We start from the raw sequence: 26,863 nt of genomic DNA, 5'->3' as shown, positions 1-26,863 counted from the left end.
GGAAGGGAAGGGAAGGGAAGGGAAGGGAAGGGAAGGGAAGGGAAGGGAAGGGAAGGGAAGGGAAGGGAAGGGAAGGGAAGGGAAGGGAAGGGAAGGGAAGGGAAGGGAAGGGAAGGGAAGGGAAGGGAAGGGAAGGGAAGGGAAGGGAAGGGAAGGGAAGGGAAGGGAAGGGAAGGGAAGGGAAGGGAAGGGAAGGGAAGGGAAAGGACGTTTATTGTGTCTGTTGTGGACTGTGCACATCGGCAGCCAGGGACCAGGAACTTTCCCTGCTTTTCTCTGCGGAAAGGGCGGCAGCAGCAGCAGCAGGTGCAGGAGGAGCTGTCAGCTCACACCTCCCAGCCTCGCTCCCCTCAGCGCCCCGCGGGGGCCGCAGGTGAGCCGGGGCCGCCCTGTCCCCTTCCCTTCCCTCCCCTCAGGGGCGGCGGCGACGGGCAGCCATCGCGCAGGCGCCGCCCCCGGGGCTGTGGCGGGGCAGTTGCCGGGCGAGCGGCGGCTCGGCTCGGCTGGGCAGGGCAGGGCTCCGCTCCGCTCCGCTGCCCTGACGGCGGAGCCGGGCTTGGGGCTGAGGCGGGACAGCGGCGGGCGCTGTCCCCCTCCTCCCTCCTCCTTCCCTTCCCCTTGCCCGCCACAGGTGGCCGCTCGCCGCCTGCCTCAGCGGCTCCCCCTGCCCGCAGCAGCGGGAGGAGGAGGAGGAAGACGAGGAGGAGGAGGAGCAGCACCGAGCCCAGCCGTGCCCTGCAGAGGGCGGAGCGGGCTCCCGGCTCCGTGCCCCCGGCGGGCGGCGCTGCTGCGACGCCGTGCGAGGGAGGCGCCGCCGCCGCCGCCGCGGGGCCGGGCGCCGGGCTGCGGGCTCGGGGGTGTGAGCGGCCGGGCAGGGCGCCCCCAGGATGCTGCGGTTCCTGCGCAGGACCTTTGGCCGCCGCTCCATGCAGCGCTACGGGCGAGGGGCCGGCCGCGGGGGGCTCGAGGGGGACGAGCGGGACGGGGGGCTGCGAGGAGCCGCTGCTGCTGTCTCCGCTCCGGGCTCCGGAGGCTTTCCCTCATCGCCGCACCCCGCGGGGGGCTCGCACGGCGCCGGAGCCCCCGTGCACATCCCCGCCGCCGGCGGCTGCAAGCCGGTGCTGCAGTGCCGCGTCCTGCTGCTGGACGGCACCGAGGTCAGCGTGGAGCTGCCGGTGAGTAGCGCGACCCCCGCCAGCCCCCTGCGTGCAGGGGGTGTCCCCCGTCCCCCGTCCTCCCCCCGGCTCGGTGTGTCAGCCCGTAAAGGCTGGGCTGCGGGGGGAGAAGTTGCGAGTAACTGAGGACCTGGGGGTAAATCGCCCTCCGGAGTGGTGCGGGGTGCCGGCCGAGCAATGCATGAGCTGGGGGTGTTCGCCTCGTCCGGCTGAACCGCGGAAATTCAGCAAAAAAAAAAAAAAAAAAAAAAAAAAAAAAAAAGAAAGCGGAGAGATGGAGTAACACTCTTACAAGTGAACGGGGGAGCATGCGAATAGAGCCACCTAGAGATACTCGCCTCCGGCTCAGCCCTCCTTCCCTTGCAGACCACATCTCTCGCTCCCAGGTGCTGGAGATGCCCGTGTTTTCTCCCCCCTCTTCTCATCTCTCCTCCGCGACGTGCTGTAGTCCTTCCGACATCTCAGCACAAGCCTGTTTTAGAAAGGGCTTGAATGTTATCGGCCTGCCGAGGATATACTTATAGAAGTCTATGTAGATAAGCTCGGTAAATACTTCGTGTAAGGTTATACTCGCCCTGATTTGTCTGGGTTCGGCTATTGCTACGCAGCCCGTGGGTTTGAAACCTCAGAAAATGAGGTAATGGTGGTCCTTGAGTACTGAACACGTGTGCAGGCACCTGCTTGGTCCAGCACAGGAGACACGGAGCACACTTGGCTTGAGTTGTGATGTCCACACTTGCCCCGGCTGTCAGTGGGGTCGGACCGAGGTGCACGCTTGGTAGTTGTGGTTCTTTATCCACAGACTGGGTAAGAAGTTGTTTTGTTTGTCCAAAAATCCTAAATCCCTAGGCTGGTGGAGGACTCTGGGGTGCGAAACAGCTAGCAGTGCCTTGAGGATTGAAAACAGCTCTGTTGAATTATATATCTGTGCCTCCTGCTTCTTCCCTTTCTTTCATAGAAAGTAACACCCACACTGACAGTCAGGAAAACAGAAAGAGGCGTTGCACCATTTATAGAAGTTGATCAGTAATGTTTCCCCGAGCTCTGAAGCACCAGTTGTTATGGGATTAGGGCCTGAAGCAGAGCGTGCTTGCATACGCAGAAGCTGTGGTACGGCACTGGTTAAGCTGAACGAGCTGGATAGTGTCTTTTCTGTGAAATTGAACACGGGGGAAAAAAAAGTGCATGGTTGTTTTTCTCCGTTTCGGCTCATTTTTTTTGGAAAGGGGGTGAGTGTGGTCTCTCCATCATCATGGAGACGGCTTACCCGAGAAGTCAAGTATGTGGATAATTGCTGAGGACTTCGCTGTGCTGCTGCTCACGCTCGCAAGCGCTTATTTCAGGAGATCCTGGCATCTGTGAAATGTGCTCTTTCTGCTACCTGTTAACACTACACCCTGCTTGCCTTTCCAGCCGTAAAAGGAAGGCGCTGATACTAGGACGTGATACTTTTGTAACTAACACTTCTTAGGTTGCTATCTGGAACTTTGTAGGAATTAATTTAAAGGTTTCTTAGGTGTTTAAAAGACTGCAGGGTCTGTGTGTTTGCATGGAGGAATGACACGAGACGTGACTGCTTGAAAACGTAGCTGTACGTGCAGGAAGAAGCTCAGTTGTTTCTGTTTTGTATTCAAGTAAAACTAAAACCCTGGGACTTTTGTCCTGGCTAGGTGTATCAGGTTCTGCTCCGGCGTGGGGGCTGCTGGCATTGCTGGGAAAACAAACCGTGCCCGTGTAGGCAGGCACTGTCTTTGGGGTTAACATTCACTTCTCTGCCACCTGCACTAGGAACTGTACAGCTGGCGAGCTCGTGGCTGCTCCTGGTATAAACAGAAGCAGAGATCTGCTGCCACCTGCGAGTCCTGCCTTAGCTCCTTCTCCTGCGGGCTGCAGAGAGGCAGTGTGAGCGGAGTCGCCTTTCTCGTTCCCCTGCATTTCCACTCCCACTTCCTCGTGGGATATCTGCACTTTGCTCTTTTCCACTGCCCGTGCACGGGGCCTTCCCTGCCCTCAGACCGCTCCACCTGGTAGCCTGCCCTCCTGAGATGCTGTGCGCTTTCACTTGTGGGTGTTCTCCACCTTTCCCGAGCTTGTTTGCTCCCCGGCTCTTCCCATACAAATGTAAACATAAAGCTGTTCTGCGGCTAACCCTGCACGATAGTTCCTGCACTCAGCTTCTCACGCAAAATTTCAAGGATTGCTTCAGAGCAGTGGCTCTTAAGTCGCTCTTAAGGCAAAACTGGTGTGCTTTGAAAGCGTTCTCCCTAAACAGAATAAATCACTGGGTGCTTTTCACCACCAAGAACATACTTGGTGTTTCTTGTTGCGTGTTCATGTCTATAGGGGGCTGCTGTTTGGTTAGATCTTGTAACTCGGCTGTGGGTAGATGGAAAGCCACTTGCTCCCTGCTGTTAATACAATCCTTTCCCTGTTTTGCTCAAGGACTCAGGACTTTAATGAAAGAAAAACAGGTTGCAGACAGCGTTGTGTTCTTACATAAAAAAAAAAAAAAAAACAAAAAAACAACAGGGAAGGAGCATTGGAGCATTGGCATTTACGCAGTGATGATGATGCCGCCTGCTAGTTAATACCTAAATGGAAAAGTTCACAGATGACTCTAAGGCCAAAAAAATCCCAAATTTGTGATGTCTTTAAGACGTGGATATTGGCATTTCCAAAAATTGAGCTTCTGATTTTTAATTCAGTGCATCTTGTGAAAGCATAAAGGGGAGGCTATGAAAGATGACTCTTCAGTGAGATGGTCCAGAGTAGCAGGAATTGATGCTCTTTTATTTAATACCACTGAGAACAGTGCTCCATGATAAGATTTGGTGTAGAAGGGAACTGAACACATGTAGTGTGTTCTTGGTTTTGTATAATTAAGTGGGGTAAAAGAGGGAACAAATGGTAAACTTACTCTACTGTAGAAATCCCCATCCTGCAAAGCAGATGTAGGAAACTTTACATTTTCTGTGATGTAAAGCCACAGAAGTCAAAGCGCTGTAATAAATGCTCCTTTCTAACAGTGTCCTTGCTTTCATAAATTTCTGTGCTGCCATGGATGTCGTTGCAAAGGTCTGTGTGATGTATTAGAAAGTGGGTGATGTTTAATGACCAAGTTAATGAACAAGTTAAATACAACTCTTCAAATCTCCGAATTGTTTTCAGGTGGATTGCTTTTGTATTATTTCTTTGCTTTCCTTTTGGTGTATCTGTTTTAGTAATTGTTTCGGCTGCTATGGAAACACTTCACGATAGGGATAGTAAATGTTTTTCAATAGCCTTTTCTAATCTCTGTAATCTTCTATGCGTTATAGCCTTCTCTAGTTGGACTAACAAGCATAACAAAATCTGTTCGCTGGCCTCTGTGCTTAGATCAAATGTAAATGTTCAATTAACTACTGAGTAATCATCTTGATCTTAAATATACTGACCATTAATGGTGACTTGGGAACAGCGGTAAATGTTGGTAAATACAACTTGATCTTTCTTTTATATCATATGTTATTTCCCAACGACATTTCAGGAATAAAAGCCCTAGACACTTAAGTTCAAAGCATTATTTGGAGTCTCCTAACTGAGGATTTATCCACCACCCAAATATGTATTTTATATCAGGCGGGGAACAGTTTTTTTTTTTTAATCAATTCTCTAAAGCTTTTTTCATTTGCAAAGACGATAATATACTTCTTTATGCTGAAGGTACCTTTCAACAGCCTAAAATGAGAGTGCTTGCTGGAAAAAGTTGAAAGCATATTTGCAGGACTGGAAAGGTCTTCTCGTTTTGGTGGACCACTGCGGGCACCAGCTCCTGTAATCCCCTCTGTAAACTGATCAAGCTTGGTTTTGAGACGTGGCTGGGTATCGTCCTTCTGTCACTCACGCTGCAACACCTTCTCATTACATTAAAGCTCTGATCAAGTAACTGTAGCCAGAGCTTGACGTGTTGTCTTCTGGCAGTAGCCTTTAATTACCTTGTGCGCACACCATATACTTTGACGTGTCGCTGTGTATACTCAGTGTGTGGAAAATATTCATAGTAGGATTACGTACTAAAAGTTAGGGACATGTGCAGCCCCAGAAACGTGGTGTACACGTGTGACTGCAGTAATGCCTCAGAAATGCATGATGTGTTCGCTTCTTGAGAGAGAGGAGGGGTTTTGAGGCCCTTGGCAAGTTCACCAAACAGCCTCGGTAAATCCACAGCGGATAAAATGCATTTCAGCAGTGTGTAGTAAAACGGGGACGCAATGAACAGTGCTTTGTTTTGACATATGTTAAATAAATTTTGTTTGTGAGCGCCGTTAGTTATTTATGGAAGCTAATACCATTCTTCAGTGCAACACAGATAAGAGAACAGGATCGCTGTTGTAAAGGGAGAGCTGACAGCCAGTGAGAGAAGCTCAGTGACGAGTCGTGTGCTGCAAGGTTGGAAGGATGAGCACCCGGTACCAGTTCTGAGATGGAGAGTTTCCTTTTTGAAGAGGAGAGACTTCTGAGAGGAGGCTTGGTTGTTTCATGCATTATTTTGGAAGCCCTTTTACAACAGATCAGAACATGGCTATGCTTAGGAAAGTTGTGTAAAATGTCAGTGTGGCTGGACTTCTTGCTGGTTAACACACAAATGCCTTTTAGTGACGGCTGTTGGCACTGGGCTTCTTTCACTGGGGAGACTCTGAAGGCCACCATGGATCTGAATAAAGAAGGTCAATAAGAAGGAAACTTTAAGATCAGTTAGAAAATACAAGTTTATTTGCAAATATCCTATATCTAATGTTTTTTTTCCCCTGTGTTTGTGTTCTTGACCAGACTGCTGGATAGCAAACCTGCAGCTTCGGGCTCTTAGTAGTGGTGCTGAAAAGGAGAAAAAAGTCTGGGCATGTAAAAAGTTCCCACGAGGGAGGAAATAGGAGCAAAGTGACTTTGGAAGTGCAGACCGTACAAAAGAGCAAGCAGAGAACTCATTTGCAGGATGCCGTACAGGGAGAAACAGGCTCAGAATGGATGAAGAACAGAGTTAGAGCTTGAGAGAGAAGTATGAAGTTGACAATTAAATACGTGATGCAGAGTGAAATGAGGTCATTCTGGGTATGCCCAAGAAGCAGCAACTCTTCAGCTGGGAGGAAGAAGCAAACCTACACAGTAGAAGCTGTAGCGTTTTCTCTCATGGGCTTGATGGGTTTGAATGGGAGCAATTTTATGTTCTGGGAAGCGGAAAGGTAAGAGTCCCCAGGGAGAAGCTGTTCAGGGGCCAGAACATTGAAGGGAAAATTGTTTCTGGGCAGTACAGAAAACAGAAGACAGATGGGACAGATATTAGCTGGGGGAGCATCTCTCTCCCACTGCTTTTCTGTCCATGCTTTTGTTCCTCATGTGATTCCATGTGCTTCTACTTGCAAGACCATATGTAAATTATTTTTTTTTCCCGTAACTTTCTCTGAGAAACTAATTTTGTTTTGTGCCTCTCCTCTAAGCATAGGCCCATTTTCTGTTCAGTTTCTCTTCTTGAATTCCCAACCATTTCCACCCACCCTTCTCCTTAGCAGGCTCCTCACTGAGCAATTCTCTGTACTTTTTCTGTGGGTATCATACATGTATGTGTCACTAGCGTGATACCCACTGGATTTCCTTCCTAATAAGAACAGACTTTGTTGTTTCCCAGCCTGTAACAGCAGTTTTGTTTGCATCCCAGCAGCAGCTACAAAAGCTGTGAAAGTTAACCATGGAGCACCTCTTCTGGGAGGGACGTGACAGAGCCCACACTGGAGGTTGGCTTCCTTCTGTTTGGGTGCTTGAGCATTGTTCTCTACCCCGTTTCCTCCTACTGTTCACATTGTTCTCTGGTTCTCCTCAGTTGTCAGAAATTTAAAAGTCTCCTGTCCTGGTCCTCCCCACAAAAATGCATTTCTACAGCTGTAGGAAGGGGTCTGAAGGTCTGTGGCTGGCTCAGCAGCCTATTTATTCAGCCAGCCCGACCAGCGTCTGTAGAGCTGACATCAGGGGAACACCGGTAGCGATCAGGGAAACAAGTCTTGATTCAAAGGTTAAACCTCCTCGCTTAAGGCAGGAATGAGAAGGCATGGCTGCTTAGCAGGTTACAAAAATGAATGTGAAAAGTCATACGGTGGGGGAAGGAGGTCGACAGAAGAAAGGTGAAAGTATTTGTGGCTGAATTCAGAGACGCTTTGCAAAGTAAAATGTAAGGAGAAGAGTAAGGAACTTTATTTATGCAAGAATGATGAAGTCAACAGCTGTTAACTGTGCATACAGTGTTGCTGGGTTAGCATTGTATGTTACTTCAGGAAAAAGTAATTTTTAGGATGTTTTCCAATGCAGGCTATGGCAAATGCTCTTTTTTCCTTCTGCCTTAGAAATAAAAGGTTGGAAGCTAATGAAGTGTTCAGAGTGACCATCTGCTGTTCATTTGACTTGCTATTTCCATTTATTTCTATGTATCAAGATAACTATGTCCTGGACCATTACCTGTGTTATGATGAGATGACTTTGAAATATTTCTGGAAAGGCCAGATTCAGACTCCAGCTATGAAGCATGAAAAAGATTGAGTTAATTTATCTCGTCTGCTTACGCTCTTGATCTATTCAGACTGAGATTCCTTTACTCCCTTGTTAAGAAACCCTGGGCAGTTTATCCAAACAAATACCTAATGTCTCTTTAGTGTACTGAGAAATGCGTTGACTCGAGATGTTATTGTATTTTGTGATTTTTCATACATGTGGTGCAATTTATATATATATATAATATATATAAATAGAGACTGGAATGGAGGATCCTATTTAGCGCATGTGAAATTTCATAAATAACTCTGCATAAACGTGTGCAGAGTCTAAGTGAACCTGGACTCGTACGAACACAGCAGTATCAAACACCCAATTAGAAAAGCATTGTTTTATGACTCGGGGATTGTGACCTGTAATTAAATTATCGTAGGCTGCAGTGTTATTTCAAAGGTTAACTTACCCAAGCATAAATCCTGTTGTGGCTGCTAGAAAAAATGTGAAAAGCATTATTTTCATTGTAGTACTAGTAATTGGTCATATGTACTATTTTCTTCAGTGTTTTTTATACATTTGGTATAAATATACAAATATATTACAAAAATGTAGACTTGGGGGACTTTTGGCGCTTAGTAGTCCTGGCTTCCCATTTTTCCAGTTTAAACTTTTCAGTATGTGGGGTCTTGTATGTTATATATTAGACAATAAACAATGTGTGTTGAGCCTTAAAAATATCCCAGGCTGCAGACAAATTCTTGCGTTAATATTGATGGACAAAATACGTATGCTGACTGCATCACACTTTTTTGATGGGTGTTAAGTCTGAACAAAATTGCATAATGTCCAAATATTACCCGCTTTGACTTTGCAAGTGACTATTTTCTCCGTTTTCTGAGAAAAGGGAACAGTTCTATGAAGTCTTTCCTTTCTCCCATGTACCCATCCAGAATTGGTCACGGCTGTTTTCTGTCATTTCAATCTATTTCCTACCTTGTTAGTCATTCCCGAAACTGTGATACATGACTCGAAATTGAGGGCTTGCATTTATATAAAGAGACCAAACCCCGAAAGTCCCGTTTTTATAAGCAGAACTGAAATCCCCAGTGCTGTGTACAATCATTGTGTTGCAACAAAGCTCACCATTCAGCGGAGATGCAAATCCTCAGTATGTAGGTTTTATATGCAGGCTACTTACTGAGTAGGAATTCTCCCTGAATAATGAACTTTCCATGAGTGCTTTGCTTTGAGACGTGATGAATGATGAGTCTGTTATCTCCTTGAATTAAGCGAATAAGTAGCGAGTGATATTCTTCTTAAAAACAGGGCGTACTGCAAGGAGAGAGGCAGCACGCTGGAAGGGTACTGTGCAGTGGGCAGTATCCACTTGCCCTCTCTCACCTCGTGATCTTGGGGTGCTTATATATTTGTGTGTATGAGCTTGGGTGGCTCTGGGGAAGGGAAGAGCTGGTTCAACAGAGCAGCAACACAACTTGTTTGCCGTGCCCCAGACTCCTCTCCCCTCCCTCTTCCTGCTATTGCATGGACTGGGCTTGGTTTATTTTCTTTTTCCCCAGCTGTTCATCCTGCAGCCCTCTCTTTATTGCTGTTCTCTGATGTTATCAACATCCCCTTTCTCCGAGGAGGAGCATTCCCAGCCCTGCTGCTACCGAGCATGCCGGTGGCACCTGCCATCCACCAGGGCCCCAACACCCAGCTGCAGGGGCTGCTGACGTGTCCCATGGCTGCCTTGTGCCATTTGGGCCGTGCTTGGAGTGCTGCTCTTGGCCTCTGCTTATTTCAAGGTGTTGATTTTGTTGGGGGACCTGCTCGCTCAGCAGAGATCACCGATTCCCTTTAAAGGACAGCTCAGTTGTTTGGTATTGGCTTTAGTGAGGTGCTTCTGCCATGTCCTGGCTTCAGGCTGGAGTAGCTGGATGGTTTAAGCTATTTTCTGCCTGTACACCTCTGTTTCCCTTCACCCCCCTCTTATATGATGGCATTTCACAGCAAAACACTTGCCATAGTACAAGCCACTTGTTGCAAACAGATTAAAAACAAAAAAAAAAAAAAAATGGGGGAAAAATTGTTTGGACTACAGAGTTTTGTAAGCCCAGAAGCAGTCCTATATTTCAGGAGTTCAGTATATAAGGAAATACTCTGCACAACAAATGTTTTTTAATTATCTTAAATTCAGAATTAGAAAGAAGTTGAGGTTATTCACTCTTTTTCTTCTTGAATCCTCTGAGCCAACCCCTCTGTTGTTGTTGTTGCTTAAAATTGCTTTCTTCCTCTGCAAAATGTTGATGTGAGCTTGGCATTATAAATTCGTCCTGTGGTAAAGCTTTTCCAATGCTTCATTTGTGGCTTTAAAAAGTAAAGATGATTGCAAAATGTGGAGGGGGGGGAGAGAAGTTTGAGCAGTTGTCTGTGTATTAGCAAAAATAGGTTGAAGCTGATTGCTGCGTTTCTTGGATGGGAGTGCGAATAGAAAAATTCAATGCTGTGAAACAAGAACAAGTGTGTTTTGTTTGCCGCTATTGAAATTTGCCAGCAGATGTTCTCGTTTTACAGTTTGTGCTCAGATTTTGATGTATTTTCACATTAAGCACCCACCATATTTTTGGGCTATCGTTTGATCGTAAAGTGTATTTTAAAAAGCAGCTTAGCTGGTTTGGTTTGGTGGAGCTTTTGTCTTTTCTTCAAGAATATGGTTGTGGCTAGGAAAGGGGATCTTGATTTCTCCCCCTACGTTTTAAGATGTTAGATACTGACTAATAGAAGAATTTCATCTTATGTTAGCAAGAGAGAAGCAGATCATCTGATGGTATTTCCAGCACGATCAGTCTGAAAATTGTTGTGAGGAAAAATGATGTTTTTATCATCGATGTAAAATACTGATAATCAAAAGGTTATGTCAAAAGGACTTTTCCCTGTTCCTACTGCCAGTTTCACCCCACTTGTGTACTGGTAGGAGTGGGGAATTGTCCCAGTTGTTTCAGTAAGCTGAGGGCTTGTAGCTTTCTAGTAAGAGAAAATATTCTGAAGAGCCTCTGTTACTTCACTGTGACTTTTGGTAGCTGTTTGTGGGTGTGAAAATGGGCAGGCTGAAGGGCACGTGGTATCTGGAAGGACAGACCTCAAAATAAACTGCTTCTTTCGTTTTCTGGATTTCTGGGGCATCTTACTGCTCACTGACATCTTAAGTTCGTTCTTAATTTAAGGCAAACCAAGCTGGTAAGTAATAACCCAGATCTTCAGCAGGGTGTTCAGAAAAACTGTTTTGTGAGCCGCGAAGCAGACAAACAGCTAGCTTGTGCAGAAGATGGGGCAATATTTAGCTGAAGAGCATCCATTCCACTTTATCAGGTGCGTGCTGACCTCACCACCACGGGGCTGATGCTGTCAGGACTGAGGTGCCTGGCTGACTTGTGGCAGCTCCAGCAGTGCCATTTTTCCCATCCCATTCTGTCACCTGTTGTATTGTATCTCTCTCACCAGCTTTTTGTTGGATGCACATAAATTTTCTTTTTTAAAGCAAACTTCTTCCCTTCTTGCATGCTTCAGCTTTAAGCAGCGTAGCAGTAGGCTTTAATTAAATGCTAAGTGGGGAATTTTGAGCAGTTTAAATGGTGACTGCAGTTCTCTTTTTGAGCCTTAGAAATAAGAAAACTGCAAACTTTCTGTACCAGCCTGTAAAGTAGGGCAGTAGTCTGCGCTGGGGAGCTCATACGAGAGAGGTAGAGAATGAAGTTCTCTTGTTTCTGGGGGTTTTGTGCAAGTGAAAACACTGATTGAAATAAACTGCTAGATGGTTGACTGACCCTATGCCATCCAGCAGGAGTTTGTTGTGCTAAGAAACGTCCCCGCAGGCGAAATGCAAATTCAGCACAGCTCCAAAATGACAAGACGAGATCGCTGTGTCTGCTTCCAAGAGTGTCAACCCGTTTTGCTTGAGAAGTGTGTTCTGTAAGAGTCAGGTAACCCGTACAGAAGTGGGGATGTTAGTGCAAGCTCTTGGAGAGATGAAGCAGGCAGGCAGCTGCTGGGTGCAGGGTTGGTAAGGAAACGTGTGCTCTGGAGTATACTTCTATTTCTGTCCTATACGCGGACATAACCTGCAGTGCTAATAAGCTTGGAGTGGTTTTATAGCTAAAGGATAGGTTATAAATGTGGAAACAGGCACCATAGTTACTGCTGGGAGGCAAGCATGCAGCTTGGTCGCAGATCTAAATGAATTTATGATGTTATTCAAAGCGACGTTTGTATCTAAAAAGCCCTTGTGCGACTGGTTCCTGGTGGTAGGAAAAAAACAGCATTGATGTTTAAGGTAGCTAGGATTTATGGGACCCATTATTTTTGGACTTTTTGTATCTGAGTAAGTAGGTGGGAAGACTGTTTCCCTATGGCTTGACTAAATGAATGCATGCTTATATATACTAACAGGACCACGTTGCTCTTGCTTTTTGTTTTTACAAGCAATTATTTCTTAAAAAGGGAATTACGTTGTAAAGAAAGACTTGCAGAAAATCACTAATAAGATTCGTCCTACCTGTTTCCATCTTTATTTGCTATTTCCAACAGGGCTATCTCATCTGCTAAACAAAGAAAATTCACTTTGGATAAGTGGCTAGCAGAGGTTCCAGCTGTCTTGTTCTCATTTGTTCCTACGTCTAACATCTCTTGTTAAGGCTGTTATGATGATGTTAAATGGAAGTTAACTGAGTGCCCTTCCTCAATATCCTTTGGCTTATGGCTCTTTAAATTATATTGGGGAGTTAGTCATATGGATGGCTTGTAAAGGAATAGCTGCTGAACTGCAGATTTATTTCAGGTCAGAAAGGGTCATTATGAACACTTAATCTGTTCTCCTTCCCTGCTCAGTCTCTAGAACTCCTTGCAAGGTGTCCCAATTGTCACTTTTTAGCAGCAACATCTCCTTGGATCTCAATAGTTTTTCTGCTTTTAAGAGTCTTTAAGGAGAAGCAGTTACTGCTTCATGTTGTATGTGGACTCTTCACAATAACTGACAGTGCTGCTGGCTGGGTGCTTTCCTCCTTTCCCTTCCTAATCATTTTGATTCCCCCCCCCCCCCCCCTTTTTTTTTTAATCTACCTTTTGTGGACTACACACATCTATTTCAGGAAAGCTTCTTTCTGTCCAGTTGTCTCGTAGGCTGTGCTTTGAGAATACAGGTGTTTCCTGAGCAATACGAGCTCAGAGTTCCTGGCTTCTTCTTCCCATCCTTGTGCTGCAGGCAGGCTGTTTGTGAGGCTGTGCTGAAAGCCAGGTCAGGGAGCAGATCCAGGTATGTTTCACTCTCATAATATTTTTTTTTAAAGTGCTTTTACAGCATTGAATGTCAGAAACATTTTTTGTTAAAGGTACCACGTAAGTAAGGGACTAAGCGATAGAAGGCAAACCTGACAGAGGGCATGGGAGCTCTTCAAGGCGAAAGTGTTATAAAAGCCACTGTGTTGTTGAATTGAGGCTTGAGGGTATAAACACTCACTTTAGGAATGGTTCATTCATGTACTTAGTGCTCTTGCAGCTTGGTCATGCGAGTGTTCCTCACCTGCCCCAGCAGCCAGCCAGATTAGGGTGATGTGACCAAGAAATGCTGTGGTGCTGCAGCAGTGGGACTCGGTGATGGAAGTGGTAGCAAGTAGCTCAAGCTAGATCTGCTGGAGCTGATCAGTGCCCGAGTCAGATGTCTAGCAGAAGCCTATTATTCTAAGGCTCCTTATTGTCAGTATTAAATAAATGTATAGTCTCTTGGAGGAAGAAATTAGGCTTGTTTTATGAGACTTAATTTTTTTTTTGAAACCATTGAGTAGTTTAAATTAGGCTGCTGTCATTTAATTTAATCCTGACTGGACCCAGCTGTCTCTAGTTTTTATTTTTTGGAATATAATAGGGAGACAGAATTGATGAGAATAATGTAGCTGATACTGAAATTAGAGAGATTCTAGGAATTTAAGAGAAGGACTTTTGTTTTCTAGGCTCCACATGTGGAATTTCAAGCTGAACCAGGGCTGAATAGATTTTTTTATGGTCATTTCTTGATACGGATATCTTGTGATGGAGTACTTTTCCTATTCCCCTTAGCCCTATGAGACTGGCTGCAATTCCTAACCTATCAGCGATTCACAAAATTGAAGTGGTCTGAGTTTAATTGTAAAACTTTATTTGTGGATATTCAATAAATGAGTCTTGTTGCCAGTACAAATAGCCACTATTGATTGCGAGAAGCGGAAATAATCCAAATTTGGATTGAAATATATCTAAATCCTGATATTTTTTTTTTGTGGTTTCTCACTTGGAAATTAAACCGTGTTTGACTTCATGGCAAATTTTCCAGATTAAAAATTGTCATATTTGTTGAAAGAAATGTGGCTTAAGAATGTGATCTAAAACAACACTTTTTTTTTAAGAAACAGGTAGAGGATTATTTATGTCTTGAAATCACAAATGGACAGTTCTGAATCACGGTAAGAAAGTTCCAGTGGAAAATATGCATTTTAGTTCCAAATCCACACGTTATATTAGGCAGATTTCAACTGGAATGACTACCATTCTAAACATTTGAATAAACACATTCTTTTTTTGAACACAGTTTTGCTTTTTTTCTTTTTTTGGGGGGTGGGGTGGTGGAAGAGGAACCAGTAAAATGCTTGAGAGGAGTCCCCAGGTCTCCTGGTGCTTCCTTGCTTGTCTACACATGCCTGCATGCATCTGAGGTGCAGGGCATTATTGCACTGGAGCCCTCCCTCTGTGTGACACTGTGCAGCTGTAGGGTGACGGGAGGGAGCTGGAGTTCCTGGTCTGCAAAGCCAAAGGGTGAATGTATTGAGCAGCTTTCTTGGGTGAAGGTTTCAAGTTTAAGACTCATTTATTTTTAAGTTGTAGGCATTGGCAACTTCTCTTGTGGTGCTGCCAAGGCTTCTTTTGAGGTGTTTTACAGTCTGGGTAGTAAGGTGACAGTGTCTGTAATCCCCTCCTGGACAGAAAGACTTGAGGCTTTGATAAACAGCTGCAAAGTGATTACCCGGGCTTGCCTGCGGTGTCACAGCCTCCAGCTATCTTGCTTTGTGACTCAACTGGCAGAAGGATGTGCGCTTGTATCTTAGCCTGCCTGCTGAAGACCCAGATGAGATTAAACCATGAAGTACTGCACTGCAGCGCCTGAGGTAAAAGCGTGTTTTGTGCTGAGGACGGGTGATCTCTAGCAGCCTCCTGGGAGCCTGCTCTGCGTGCAGGGTTGAGCTCTGTTCAACAGCTCCAGCAAGATTGGCCAGCCTGGGCCTTCATCTTCAAGAAGTCTGCTCTCGTAGTGTGCTTCACCCGTGAGGAGTCCCCACATCCTTCGTCCTGTGCTGCCGTGAGCTGAGCGCTCAGCTGAGCAGCTCGACGCCTGTAGCGTGCCCAATGTCACAGGAGCCGAGCACTCTTCTGGCTCAGAGGAGCTGGCAACAGCAGTTGCTTGCCCTGCTGACTTCTTGGTACAATTTTGGGCTGTTCGTTCCGCATCCATTGTATCCTTCTTTAGGAAATATTGTCTGGGAGGCCTCTGCAAATGTACCTCAGGAACAAACCGGATTTTTCTACTAGCCAAAACAAGATCTCAAGCACTATCTCTTAGAGAAATGGGCTCTTTATCGGACTGATAAACTAAAAAAACATAAGACATGCAGTGTAGATGTCACAAAGCCTCCCGAGTAGCATGAGATTGAGGAAATTAGTTTAGCTGTAGTACCTTTTTATCTGGACTTTGTTCTAGAAGCAGAATTTCACCTTACTCAAATAACGGAGGTTGACTAAAGGTATCACAGTGTTATAGTACAAAGTTCCTTTGCTTTAATGCTCTCTGCATTGGATTGAAGTGACTATCTAGCGAGAAGCTTGGAGGGTGGAAAAGACGAGCTTTCCTTGTGGTATGCCCTGTAAGCCGAAATTAAAAGCTTACAGCTTTTTCCATGGAGCTGACCACAAAGAATTTGGTTAAGAACAGTGCAAAAGCACAGACAAACCTGATAGCTTACTAAAATGTGTTTCTGTCTATGCTGCAACCAATAAATTATAGGTATTCTAAGTATATACTGGTGGTTTGTTAAAGCTGTGCACTTGTAATCACAAAAAGCTGAAACATTTGTCATGAACTTTTCAAGTCGGTGGATGAAGTCTGATTTGGTGCTGCCCTGCCCAAATGCTTGGTGCTTTGTAGGTTAACAGGGTGGAGGGCTGGGGGAAGGGAGGCAATTCCAAATTAAGTTCTCTGTTTGCTTTGAGACTTGATAAATGTTTCTGCTGAGCTGGTGGGGGAGGAACTAAGTCCATCTGGTTTTGACCATGTGTATGCACTCGTTTCTGCCTATGAGTTGTCTAAACACACAAATTACTAGTTCATTCTGCCAGCGGAAAACAGGAAGCTTAAATGCAATACTCATATCTTTCATATCACATAAATGCTTTAATATACTTTATTTACAGATTTACCCGTCTCAGTGAAGTAGTATGTGCTTATCAATTGGCACTTTGCAGGCTGGTTTCTCTCCAGCTGTTAGATTCAGAGTTTGTAGTTCAGACATACTGTTTGGGGTAGTATTTGGGGTAGTGATGACAAAGGAGTCCGCTGTGCTGTTTGTGTTTACAACCTTGTTTATATACCTGTGTGTATGCATATAAACTTATACATGTAGTAAGTAATCCATAAAGGTATCACATACATAAACTTAGAATCACAGAATCATTCAGGTTGGAAAAGACCTCCAAGATCATCTGGTCCAACCATTCCACTACACCATACAACCAATGTCGCCCGCTAAACCATGTCCCTAAGCACCAAGTCCAACCTTTCCTTATATATGTAGTTTGTAATAACCACACATTAAAGGGTAGGGAACTGATTTATCTCAACAAAATCTCAGTGCACTTCTTGATAGATCTATATTGGCCCTATTGTACTCAAAAAACCCATGCTAAAAGTGGTGTCTGCTAGGCCCTACAGAGTAGAAAAGTACAGTGAAATTCAGATTGCTTCCAGTATTTTAATTGCATCATCTTTAAATGCTTTTTCAAGGACAGTCTCAGTCTGAAAAGCTACATTCCTGTAAGTGCTGTGGCATTGCATGTTGTCAGTTGAATGTTATGTCGAAACACTACGTTTACCAGAAATCTGGGAGGAGAAGCAAGCTCTTTTTTTTTTTCCTTCTGTCCTTAAGCTGATCATCTTTTAAATTCAATTTGCTTCAAAAATTAAACTCAACCCAGTTCAAGCTAGACTTCATCCTTCTTTTTAATACTTTCAGCATGAAGTTGACACAGTAAATGATCATAGTATCATCTGAGTCTAAAATTTGCTATCAGCATGACATTTAACCTGAACTGTTAATGGCTTTTTACATGGGTAACAGATTGAACAGATTTCAAAGAATATGCTCAAAAGAAGGAATTTTGGATCGTGCCCTTTCTCAAAAGATATCATTTAAATAAAGCAGCTTTTCAGACTAGTTCACCATTTCTTAATTCTTCTCATTAGTAAGGATGAGAGGTGGGTTATCACCACTATTTATTTGTTGTAGTGTGATTTCTCATTCCTTCTCTTCCCATGTGTTCCTGAGCAGTATTTAAAAGACATGGATGTTCCAGTCTTGATAAGTGTTTGCTGTGGCTGTCTTTGCAACTTCCATGATGCTGATGTAAGAGCCAGCTATTTTAATCTGATAATCATTTTGCATCAGCTTCAGCTCTGCTGGCTGACATATTCAAGACTATCAATGTCCAGGCCAATAGCTGGATTTTTGTGCTCTTACGGCTCTTACAGAGCTCACCTGTCGTCCCCAGTGATTGTCTTCCTCCTCACACCACAGTTCTGCATGCTTCCTATTTTACCTGCTGATTTTGAAATGCTCCCTGTGGTCTGGTATACTGAGCTCATAGCATAATGTTTTCCAAAGGGACAGAAAGTCACCAAATGGCCACTTGGCAACTAAAGTGTGGTTCAGTCACACTTTTGTGATGCTCTGAGCAGCTGGCACTTGGTTGTACAGAGTTCATCTAACATTGGGAAAGATTTGATGAGTTGTTCTGTTTAGGCCTTCTAGTGACCAAGACAGTGTCTTGAAGCGCAGTTTAAAAGAAAATTCAAAAGGTGGGTTAAACTGGTTTTTATAACCTTAGTGATACTTGGATTTAGTTAAATGGAATGTTAAGCATTAACACATGAAAAGATTAATGGCAAAATACCGACGTTAGAAACTGAAGAGCTTATAGCAATCCATGTAAAGCGCTGTGATGATTTGCATTTTTTCTAAACAAAGATGTACTCTTATAGTTGTTTTAAAGGGAGCGATTGCATTAACTCTACTGGAAGCCTGTGCAATTTATTGCAATTTGTCTAGAGTAGTAAGAATGCTACAAACTGTGTGGCTCAGCATAGTCATTCTTCTCTTTCACATGAAGAATTCGCGTGCTCACGCAGCAGTCTTGACAGAAAAATGACATGCCTTCAATTTGCTCCATGCCTTCAGGAGAAAAGCAACCTAAGATTATCAAATGTGGATTTTCCCAAGCCGTAAGAATTCGGAAGTGTTTGCTAACTTGCATAGAAATAGGTGCAAATGTGAGATGATGGGGTTCTGCAAGGCTTTTTCTTTTTAATGCATAAATGCTTGGTAAATTTGAATGAAATTACTTCTTTCCTTAGTGATCTTATGTTCACGGAATGCAGTAACTTGGTGGTTTTGCTCTAATAATGCTAAAGTGCACCTGTTATCCCAATAAAACTTCATTATGTATGCTTTGTGACTATCTAATGATCTCTGTTTTGAGTTACCATGACTCATTTGGGGATGGGCTGCGATGACAAACCATACCCATGACACTTGACAATTTTTTTTGTTTTTTACATTCTCTTCCTGAAGATGTTGTGCTCTTCACGTGAATTTTTAATGACTGTTTCCTGACTTCCTATTCTAATTGTAGGCTGGTGCAATCTGTGCTTGCTTTGGGCAAAGGAAGCTCCAAGTACAGCTCTGGGACCTAAAAATATGTGGACTGATAAAAGCTTATTTCTAAATCAGTAGAGGAATAAACTGGTAGCAGTACCTAGCACAGCGCTGGGCAAACTCTCATGTGAAAGCAAACCTGAGCTTGCAAAGGTAATAAATTATTTTTTTTAAATGAAGTGTTGCTTTTTGGTTTTGCAGCTTGCTTAGTTTGAAGAGAGATGTGGAAGAAGGAGGCTTGTGGTCCAAGGCAGACATGCATTCCCAAAAGAAAAGGCTTCTTCGATGGGTGTGGGGGGAAATTGTGGCTGTTCCTAGGATAATCATCTCCTGTGGTCAAGTAATAGTCTGATAATTTCTGGTTGCCTTTGGTACAGAGATTCTGCAATAGACAGCCAGAGGACCTTTTCTTTATGTGAGCTGGCTTCAGCTGTCATGCTTGTACTTGTAATGTAGGCTTTATTTTTTCTTTTAAATTTTAACATTAGTTTTTAAGTCACGGTTGACATGAGGCTTCTGGAAGCTAACAAGAATAGAGCCTTTGCTGTGGAAGGTGTGGTGCAGAGGCTGGGAACCTTGTGTTAATTTTACAAGTCACATGAACGAAAGAGCATTAAAATGAGGGGAAGGACAAAGGCAATAAGAATGTGACTTTGTTGGCTGGCTGCAGCATGTGCACACCTTTAACAGCTCTGGATCACAAGCTCTCTGACAATGATCACCTCACTGTACTGCTGCCAGTGTCACAAAATGAAGCATGACTCGCACTTCCGAACTAATCACGCTGAATGTTACGCTTTGCTAACAGCAAATGCTGCAAGATAGACATCTGTGATGTGTTTCAATCCTGATTTTTGCCTTGTACCCCCTGCCCCATATGGTAAGTGTGAGATCTAGTAACAAAGGTTTTTCACAAGCACCTGCCTGGACTTTGCATTTTAAAAAGAAATGGATTACGCTGTTATTTTGTTAATAAACAGATGACTGATGAAGAATTCTGGCTGCCCAAAGTGAGCAAGAAGAGAAGTATTTGGTAGGGTGCGTTATCTGCATAAGATGATTACTTTAACAAATACAATTCTCCCAGAGTGATTTTGAAAAGTAGTAGTAGCTTATCCGGAAAACACCAAGCATTAAATGCTGTTATTTATGTTGTCCTTTTAGCATGAGTGCCAATTTTCAGATAAAGTAAGTTGATGGGAACAGATTGAGGTCAACGGAGTTTGTTTTATTCCTGATGTTTAAGAGATTATGTTCTTTTAGTTCATGTTGTTACAAGGTTTTCACCAGGAAAATGTATCAAAGATGAAATGAATCAGCATTACCAATTCTATTCAATCACTAAAACATCCTTCTTGGCTGCATTACTTATGTATTCAATTCAAATGCTTGTTTACTTTGCGCAGGTCTTCCAAAGTGATATATATATTGTTATATAGTAATTAAAACATAGCCCATTTAAAAGGTGCTGTTAAACCTAAGGATGCTGGGCTCGAGGAAGCCCTGTGTGTGTGGTTGCTGGAGAAATTCTTCATTTGAATTGAGAATGAAGCCTCTATTGGGAGCAAGTGAACTAGGAAAGAAGCAATCCAGCTGTAGCATAAATGGGCCTTAGAAATGCCTATAAGGCCAGTGTTCATTCCTACTGAAAGCTTCGGATAGATAGTTGTGACCCTGGGAGAGTGTTTAACTGCTGCACGATGGTTTGATTTTGTTTTCCCAGAGGTATGGGGTGAGGAGGTGGGAGACAGGGAAAAAGGCACGCGTGGAAAGGTTGTGATGTGGTCCCTTAGTTAAGGAATCTAAACAAGTTGATCTGGTTGCATGCTATCAATCTTGATACTAATGAGTGCGATTTAGACTGCTTTTTAAATAGAGGCTGATTGCGAAAGTGTGTCATTGCTAATGTTGGTGAATTGTAGTAGTTCGTCGTGGGTATTTTTACCTTCTTGGGTCCATTTTTGATGATACACACTTTGGAAATACTGAGATCATATTCTTTTCACCCAGCAGCATCATGTGCGTAGCCTGACACTGCCTCATTCCCCGCCTTGAAACCACATTTCAGATCCTATTTCAGTGCTGGTCCCCGAGAGCAGCACGACTTCACAGCGCTGTGCTTGAAACTCAGGAAGACACGACTAAAATTTCCAGACAGAACCAGAGCGAGATCAGTATTTCTGAGCTGATTGTGGTGCCAACAAGCTGGGACCTGCTTATTCTAGTGCTCCACCCTTGTCAGGAGGCAAGCAGGCAGTGCAAACAATATTTCAATAGGCCTTTCACCTGCACAGAGCAAACAAAGGGTCTGGTGGACTGTCTTGGCGGATGATATTCAACTACCCATAACAAATTTCTCTTCCGTAGTTCAGGTTTGGTGTAGATCTGTTTCACTGCACAGGAAATATCACGCTTTGTGCTCTAAAACAGGTGTTAACCTTCTGACTTTCTCCGTCTTCTCTGTGCCTGTCTCCTTTAGCTGATTGGCTTAAGGAGATGTTGTGATCCTTCTGCCTCCTTTTCCTTCCCTCTCCAGTTGCTTAGCATGCTGGTTTGGGTTCAGTTAGACAAGAGTGCTGGTCATACTCCTGTTCTTCCCTGAGTCACTTCTAGGCCTGGGGTATATTTAGCTCCATTCGTTTTGTTGGTAGGAAAAGGCATTGAGCAAATGAGGACTTTGTTCCTCGTTTGTTTGAGGAGACTGCTAATAGAGGTGATCTCTTCCATTTCAAAAAGAAGGCCTGGCAGCTTCTGTCTGCATTTAAAATTAAAAAAAAAAAAAAAAAAAAAAGTGCAAAAAGCACACTGGATATCTGCAGGGCAGTTGGTTCGTGCTGGGTGTTTCTTTCCTCGAAGGAATTTAGCAGTTGCTCAAATTTGGGAGCCCAGTTCTTTTGCTCATATTTAGGTGGCTAAAGGTAGCTAAGACCCAACATATTCTTATATTGCATCTTTTAGGATTTACTATTTGTTGCCACAAGTGGGATGGGAGTAGGCAGAATGGAAGGGAACAGATCTTACACAACCCGTGGTTATTCGGACTGTGTGAGTTTTACTTGGCTTGCGTTCCTCTTCTGCCCCCGTTTTTTCAGCACAGTTGACACTGAGATGAGGCATTAGCAAGGAAAGTAAGACAGCAGAGACTAAGCTAACTTCATGTGCCATATCACACATCTGGGGTGACTGAGAAGCTCCGGGGTATGTGCTCTGCACAGGTGAGCACTCTCCATGGGCAATGCCAGTTAGATGCTGTATGACAAGTGTGAGGTGCTTGCCTGGGAGAAGTGGAATCCAGAGAGATGTGATTTCTCTGTGGAAAGCCAGTTACTGAAGACAGGTAATGGTGGGGTGGTTTTTCCTTGCATACAAAGTGGCACTATATTCTGCTCTTCCCAAAAGTGGGGGAGCATGTGATGCAAGCTGAGGTGAGTGCAGATTCAGAACAGAGAGAGCGCTGAAACCAGAATGAGGTTTGCATTCCCTTGTCTTCTGTCTGCCTGCCTTCTGGGAGACATAGAAACTGCTAGGTAAACTTTGCAATTCTAACCCTATATCCAAAACAGTTTGCTATCCACCTTTTCACATCATAGTGCATTTCATAACAGTTTTCTATCCAGAGCATAAGAGGCATGTAATGATTTTTATGCCAGTTGCGATGTGGACTTGGTTTTATTTCGTGGCTAAATGCTCATGTATGCACACAGTCATGGAGAACGAAAAAAGTCACAGCACTGTTCACATAAAATAATTTATCAGTTTATAACCTCGTATGGTTGTCACTTTCTCTGGTCATCATAGATGGTGCCTTTGAGGAAAAAAAAAAAAATAATTTGCACAGGTACTAGGCTTGCCTGTGGTAATGAGATGTGGTTTTAGAAGCTATGTATGTACTTAGAGGGTAGGTCTTGCTATTTTTCAGGCTAAGCTGAAGATTTCTGGTGGTGTTCTACTTCTGTCGAACTGTGACAGTGTGCTTTCTGTGTGCTCCTTACGATCTACTCTAAAGGAGGTAGTACAAACACTTCTGTCTCCATCCATATAAATACAATTTTGCTGAAACCTTCCAAAAAAAAAGTTTGCATTTTTTTAGAGCGCATTCCTCAGTCCTGTTACGTAACACAAGTATATATGACTTGTTCAGTAGATGAATGAAAAGAGGGATCTCCCTAACGGAATATTAATTATTCTGTTTCCTTGGACTAGCTGCTTAAATAGTTGTCTTTCCCTCCCCCTCAAAAAAAAAAAAAAAAAAAAGAAAAAAAAAAAAGGCTGAATTAATGCATGCTTTCATACTAACCCTTAGGTATGGAATCTTAATTTCAGCTTGAACGAGACTGGAATGTTGTTTGTTCTTGTGCGCTCACGCGTGTGTCAGTGTGCGTGCGCGCGTGTGCGATTTCAAGGCAGACATTCACGCTGTGGCTCTTACTGCTGACATCTGCTTTGAGTCCTGGTCGTTCTCTTTTCTGCGCCTAAATGACGTTACATGTCAGCAGGGTTTTGTTTGTTTTTAATGTAATTTTGAAGAAACCTAATTTTGGTGAATTTCTTGGCTTACCCAAAGATATTAAGAAGTTCCACTCCTGGAATAAAGGACACTTATTTTTTACCTTCCATGGAAATATAAACGTGTTGGTCTGTTTTGTGAACACAGTGAATCTTTTCCTGAAAGCTGATAGCATGTGGTTGAAAGGCAGTTGAATAACATTTTTTGACTTTCACTTATGAGGTAATCATTGAGGTAATTAAAGAGCCATAGAAAAGACGACATACCTAGCAGAGTTAAATGTCTTTTCTCCCCCAAATAAACAGAAGGGTATGGAATACTTTGCTGACGATAAAGGTGCTGAAATCCCAAATAATAGATTACCAGTTTAGTAAACTTAGAGCATTTTGAGCACGGAGAAGCCAACCTGGCTGCCTGTAATAAAGCAGGGCTGTGTCAGGTGGAAGCTGAACCCATGTTCCAGCATTATCTGACCTGTGTTGTCAAGAAACATTCCTTGTATGTTGGAAGAGGTATGAACTCAGTGCTATTAAATAATCTGGGGTAAAGCAGACTCATGCCAGTCATAGCTTGCTCTGAGCAGAGAGTAGTACACAGGAAAAACTAATGTAGAAAGAATCATTGCAAACCTGATTTTCTTCATCTGAGTTTTGGGTGTTGAAACAGTGGGGTGATAACTGAGAACTTGCTTCCGTGCTTGGAAGCAGATAGACATGCTCAGTGACCCGGAATAAAGACCGCTGTTACAAGGGGTGATATTGGGAGCAAACAGAGCATTTTATAACCTGTGTTCCCACTGATGTTATTTGGACTCCGTGCAGGCTTAATTGCAAGCAGTACAGACCTCTGCCTGTGCTGCACGTTGTTTACATCCCCACGCGTTGCAGACAGCTGTTTAACAAGTTGGAAGAAGGAGGGACTGAAGCCAGAGTGAAATCTAGGCTTTAAAATCTGAAGTCTGCCTCCCAGCGTTGAGTTATTTCTGTAAGTTGTTACCGTGATTTATTTATCCACCTATTTGAACCTGAAGTATAGCTGAAGGTTATGTTGCTTGGAGGGAGGCGGTGTGTGCCCAAATGTCATTTAATTTCGGTTGGGCACATGCTCCTTTGCTCTGCCTTGTAAATACCAACCTCTGCGTGTGTTTCTCTTTTTACTCTTGAAAGCATTTGTTTTGTTGTGTTTGATCTTGGCATGCATGTATATCAGCTCTCTGGTAGAGATGAGTCACATCTGAGACACTGTACAAGCGCAGCGCTGTTTATCAAGTAGTAATTTCAGACTTGATTTAAATATATTTCATTTAGCTTGGAGGTGTGCGTGCGCCTTGAAGAACAGGCGTGACAAGATCTTGAAGTGTAAGTTGTAGCAAGGCATTACAGATGTGATCTATAACTAGTTCATAGCTCTGAAGAGCACTATTGAGAGCTGTTGAAATGATGTGGAGAACAGAAGAAAGATTTGGTAGAAGGTGAAATATACAGAAGAGAATATTGAAAGGGCAAAGTAGAAAATAAGACAGTAGGGAAACAGATTGCTCAAGTCAATCCTGTAAAGACGTTCTACTATTTACTGTAAAGTTGAGCTACTAAAAATGATGACAAAATAAAAGTTGTGCAATGGAAATTAAGAAGAGGAATAAGCAAGAAGAGAAGAGTGTTTCAGACTTCTTCCTGTTCAATTGACAAGGTGCCCAAATACCGTGTGGCATTGTTCATGCTCATGTACGTGTGGATGACACTTCAGGGGCTTGAACTCTCAGGACCTTCTTTGCATTTTGTGCAAATTCAACTCTTGCACAAATGCCTGGGAGTACATACCCTTCTCTCAAATTCTCCTTACAGCATTAGTAGCGAGACAGGATCTAGTAAACGCTAAATCTTTTATTTTTGTCAGGAGTCACAGACTGGCTCATTCTTAGTTATTTGGTAAGAAGTCTCACCTTTTTTGTTCCTGTCACCTCCTGTTCCCTGCACCTGAGGAGTAATGACCCCATGTGCCAGGACATGCTGGAGGCCGCCCAGCTGGAAGGCAGCCTTGCAGAAAAGGCCCTGGGGATGCTGGTGGGCACCAAGTTGAACATGAGTCAGCAGCGTGTCCTTGCTGCTAAGAAGGCTTACTGGTGTTCTTGGCTGCGTTAGGCAAAACATTGCCGGCAGGTCAACGGAGGTGATCCTTGCCTTCTACAACACACTGGTGAGGCTGCAGCTCAAATGCTGTGTCCACTTCTGGGCTCCCCAGTACAAGAGAGACCTGGAACTACTTGGGAGACTCCAGCAAAAGACCCCAAAGCTGATTAAGGGACTGCAGCATCTCTCTTACGAGGAAAGGCTGAGCGAGCTGGAACTGCTTAGCCTAGAGAAGACAAGGTTTGGTGATGCCTCATCAGCATGTACAAATACCTAGAGGATGGGTATAAAGAAGGTTTGTTTCACTGCTGCCCAGTCCCAGGACAAGAGATAACAGGCACATACAGAAACACAAAGGTTCTGTCTGAACATAAGGAAAAGGCTGGTTGTGGGTGGTTTTTTTTTATGTGAGGGTGACAGAGCATTGAAACAAGTTGCTTAGAAAGGTGATGGAGTCTCCATGCTCAGAGATGCTCAAAAGCTGTCTGGCATGGTCCTGGGCCGCCTACACTAGGTATTGCTGCTTGAGTAGGGGGATTGGTCCAGATCACCTCCAGAGGTCCTTCCAAGCTCATCTACTCTGATTCTGTTCCTGACGTGAGCATGTGTTAAATTAAAGAATAGCCAAGCTCCTGAGAATACCTGGGACTTGGAACTGCAAAGGCATTTTGTACCACAGAAATGCAAGTGCTGGTGTGTGTTTGTCTGTGATACTAGGGCTGAGTCAAGTCTCTTTGGACCTCTTGTCAGTCTTGTTCTTACAGATCATCAAAGGCAAGGAATCCCATAACATCCTTCGGTGTCTTGTCCCTTTGTGTTACTGTTCTGTCTATTAAAGTTTTCTTCTAATCCAATTAATCTCAGCTGTAAATTTAAACCTTCTCGTTCCATCCAGAACATCAGATTGCTGTCCTCTTCATAACACACTTTTGTATATTGAAAGACTGTGTTTAGACTCTTGTGATTGGGCTGTAAGTTCTTAGGTGGTGGGCAGGATGAGATTTGGGGCTTTTTTCTGTTTGCATTTTTGAGACAAGCATCCAAACAACCCTTTTACTGTTCCTTATAAGCCTTATAATCCTTATTTGCTAAAGCCATTATCCTTGCTCTCTCTTGGATACTTTGTCTTTATCTGTCAGTAGTTTAAAGCATGGTGCTCCAAACTGGGTATTGAATTCCAACTGTGATGTGTTATTAGCACCAAGAAACAGTAATTGCTTTCCAGACCTCACTAAATGTCTAGGATAAGACTCCTCCTAGAAATGGGACTTGCTTCTGTTGGCAGCAATCTGGTATTGGCTGTGTGCAGTTTTCAATGGAGGGTGAGCACCCCATTCTCCTCTACCATAGTGCTTCATTGATTTATCTCCCTTGTATAGTGTTTTGTAGTCAGTGTTTCTTTTTATTGCATCGTATGCTATATTTGTTTAAGGCTCTTTTGGTTGATACTTGCTTTATATTAAGAAGTCAGTGATGCTAGCTTTTAATTGTCGGTTCAGAATGTTTTATTTTGGACATGTTTTCCAAAGTCAT

The 26,863-nt window shown here is 43.7% G+C and overlaps 1 protein-coding gene across 9 annotated transcripts in view; it reads left to right on the top strand.

The window, feature by feature from the left end:
* Positions 1 to 249: 249 nt before the first annotated feature.
* Positions 250 to 26,863, top strand: part of EPB41L4B (erythrocyte membrane protein band 4.1 like 4B) — a 169,372-nt gene continuing 142,758 nt past the window's right edge. For 2 of the 9 annotated variants that reach the window (XM_084508187.1, XM_084508186.1), the window contains exon 1: positions 480 to 1,175. In XM_084508187.1, the coding sequence (XP_084364313.1) occupies positions 888 to 1,175 (288 nt within the window). In that variant the 5' untranslated portion in view covers positions 480 to 887. Of the gene's footprint in view, positions 374 to 479; positions 1,176 to 18,826; positions 18,848 to 24,156; positions 24,186 to 26,863 lie in introns of those variants that run through there. The other 7 variants (XR_014689205.1, XM_084508189.1, XM_084508190.1 and 4 more) reach the window with 6 other exon arrangements.

Source organism: Aythya ferina, assembly GCF_964211825.1.
Source record: "Aythya ferina genome assembly, chromosome: 2".
Taxonomy (NCBI): Eukaryota; Metazoa; Chordata; class Aves; order Anseriformes; family Anatidae; genus Aythya; species Aythya ferina.
The sequence above is the reverse complement of the archived record's forward strand: the minus strand, read 5'-3'. Positions and strand labels throughout refer to the sequence as shown.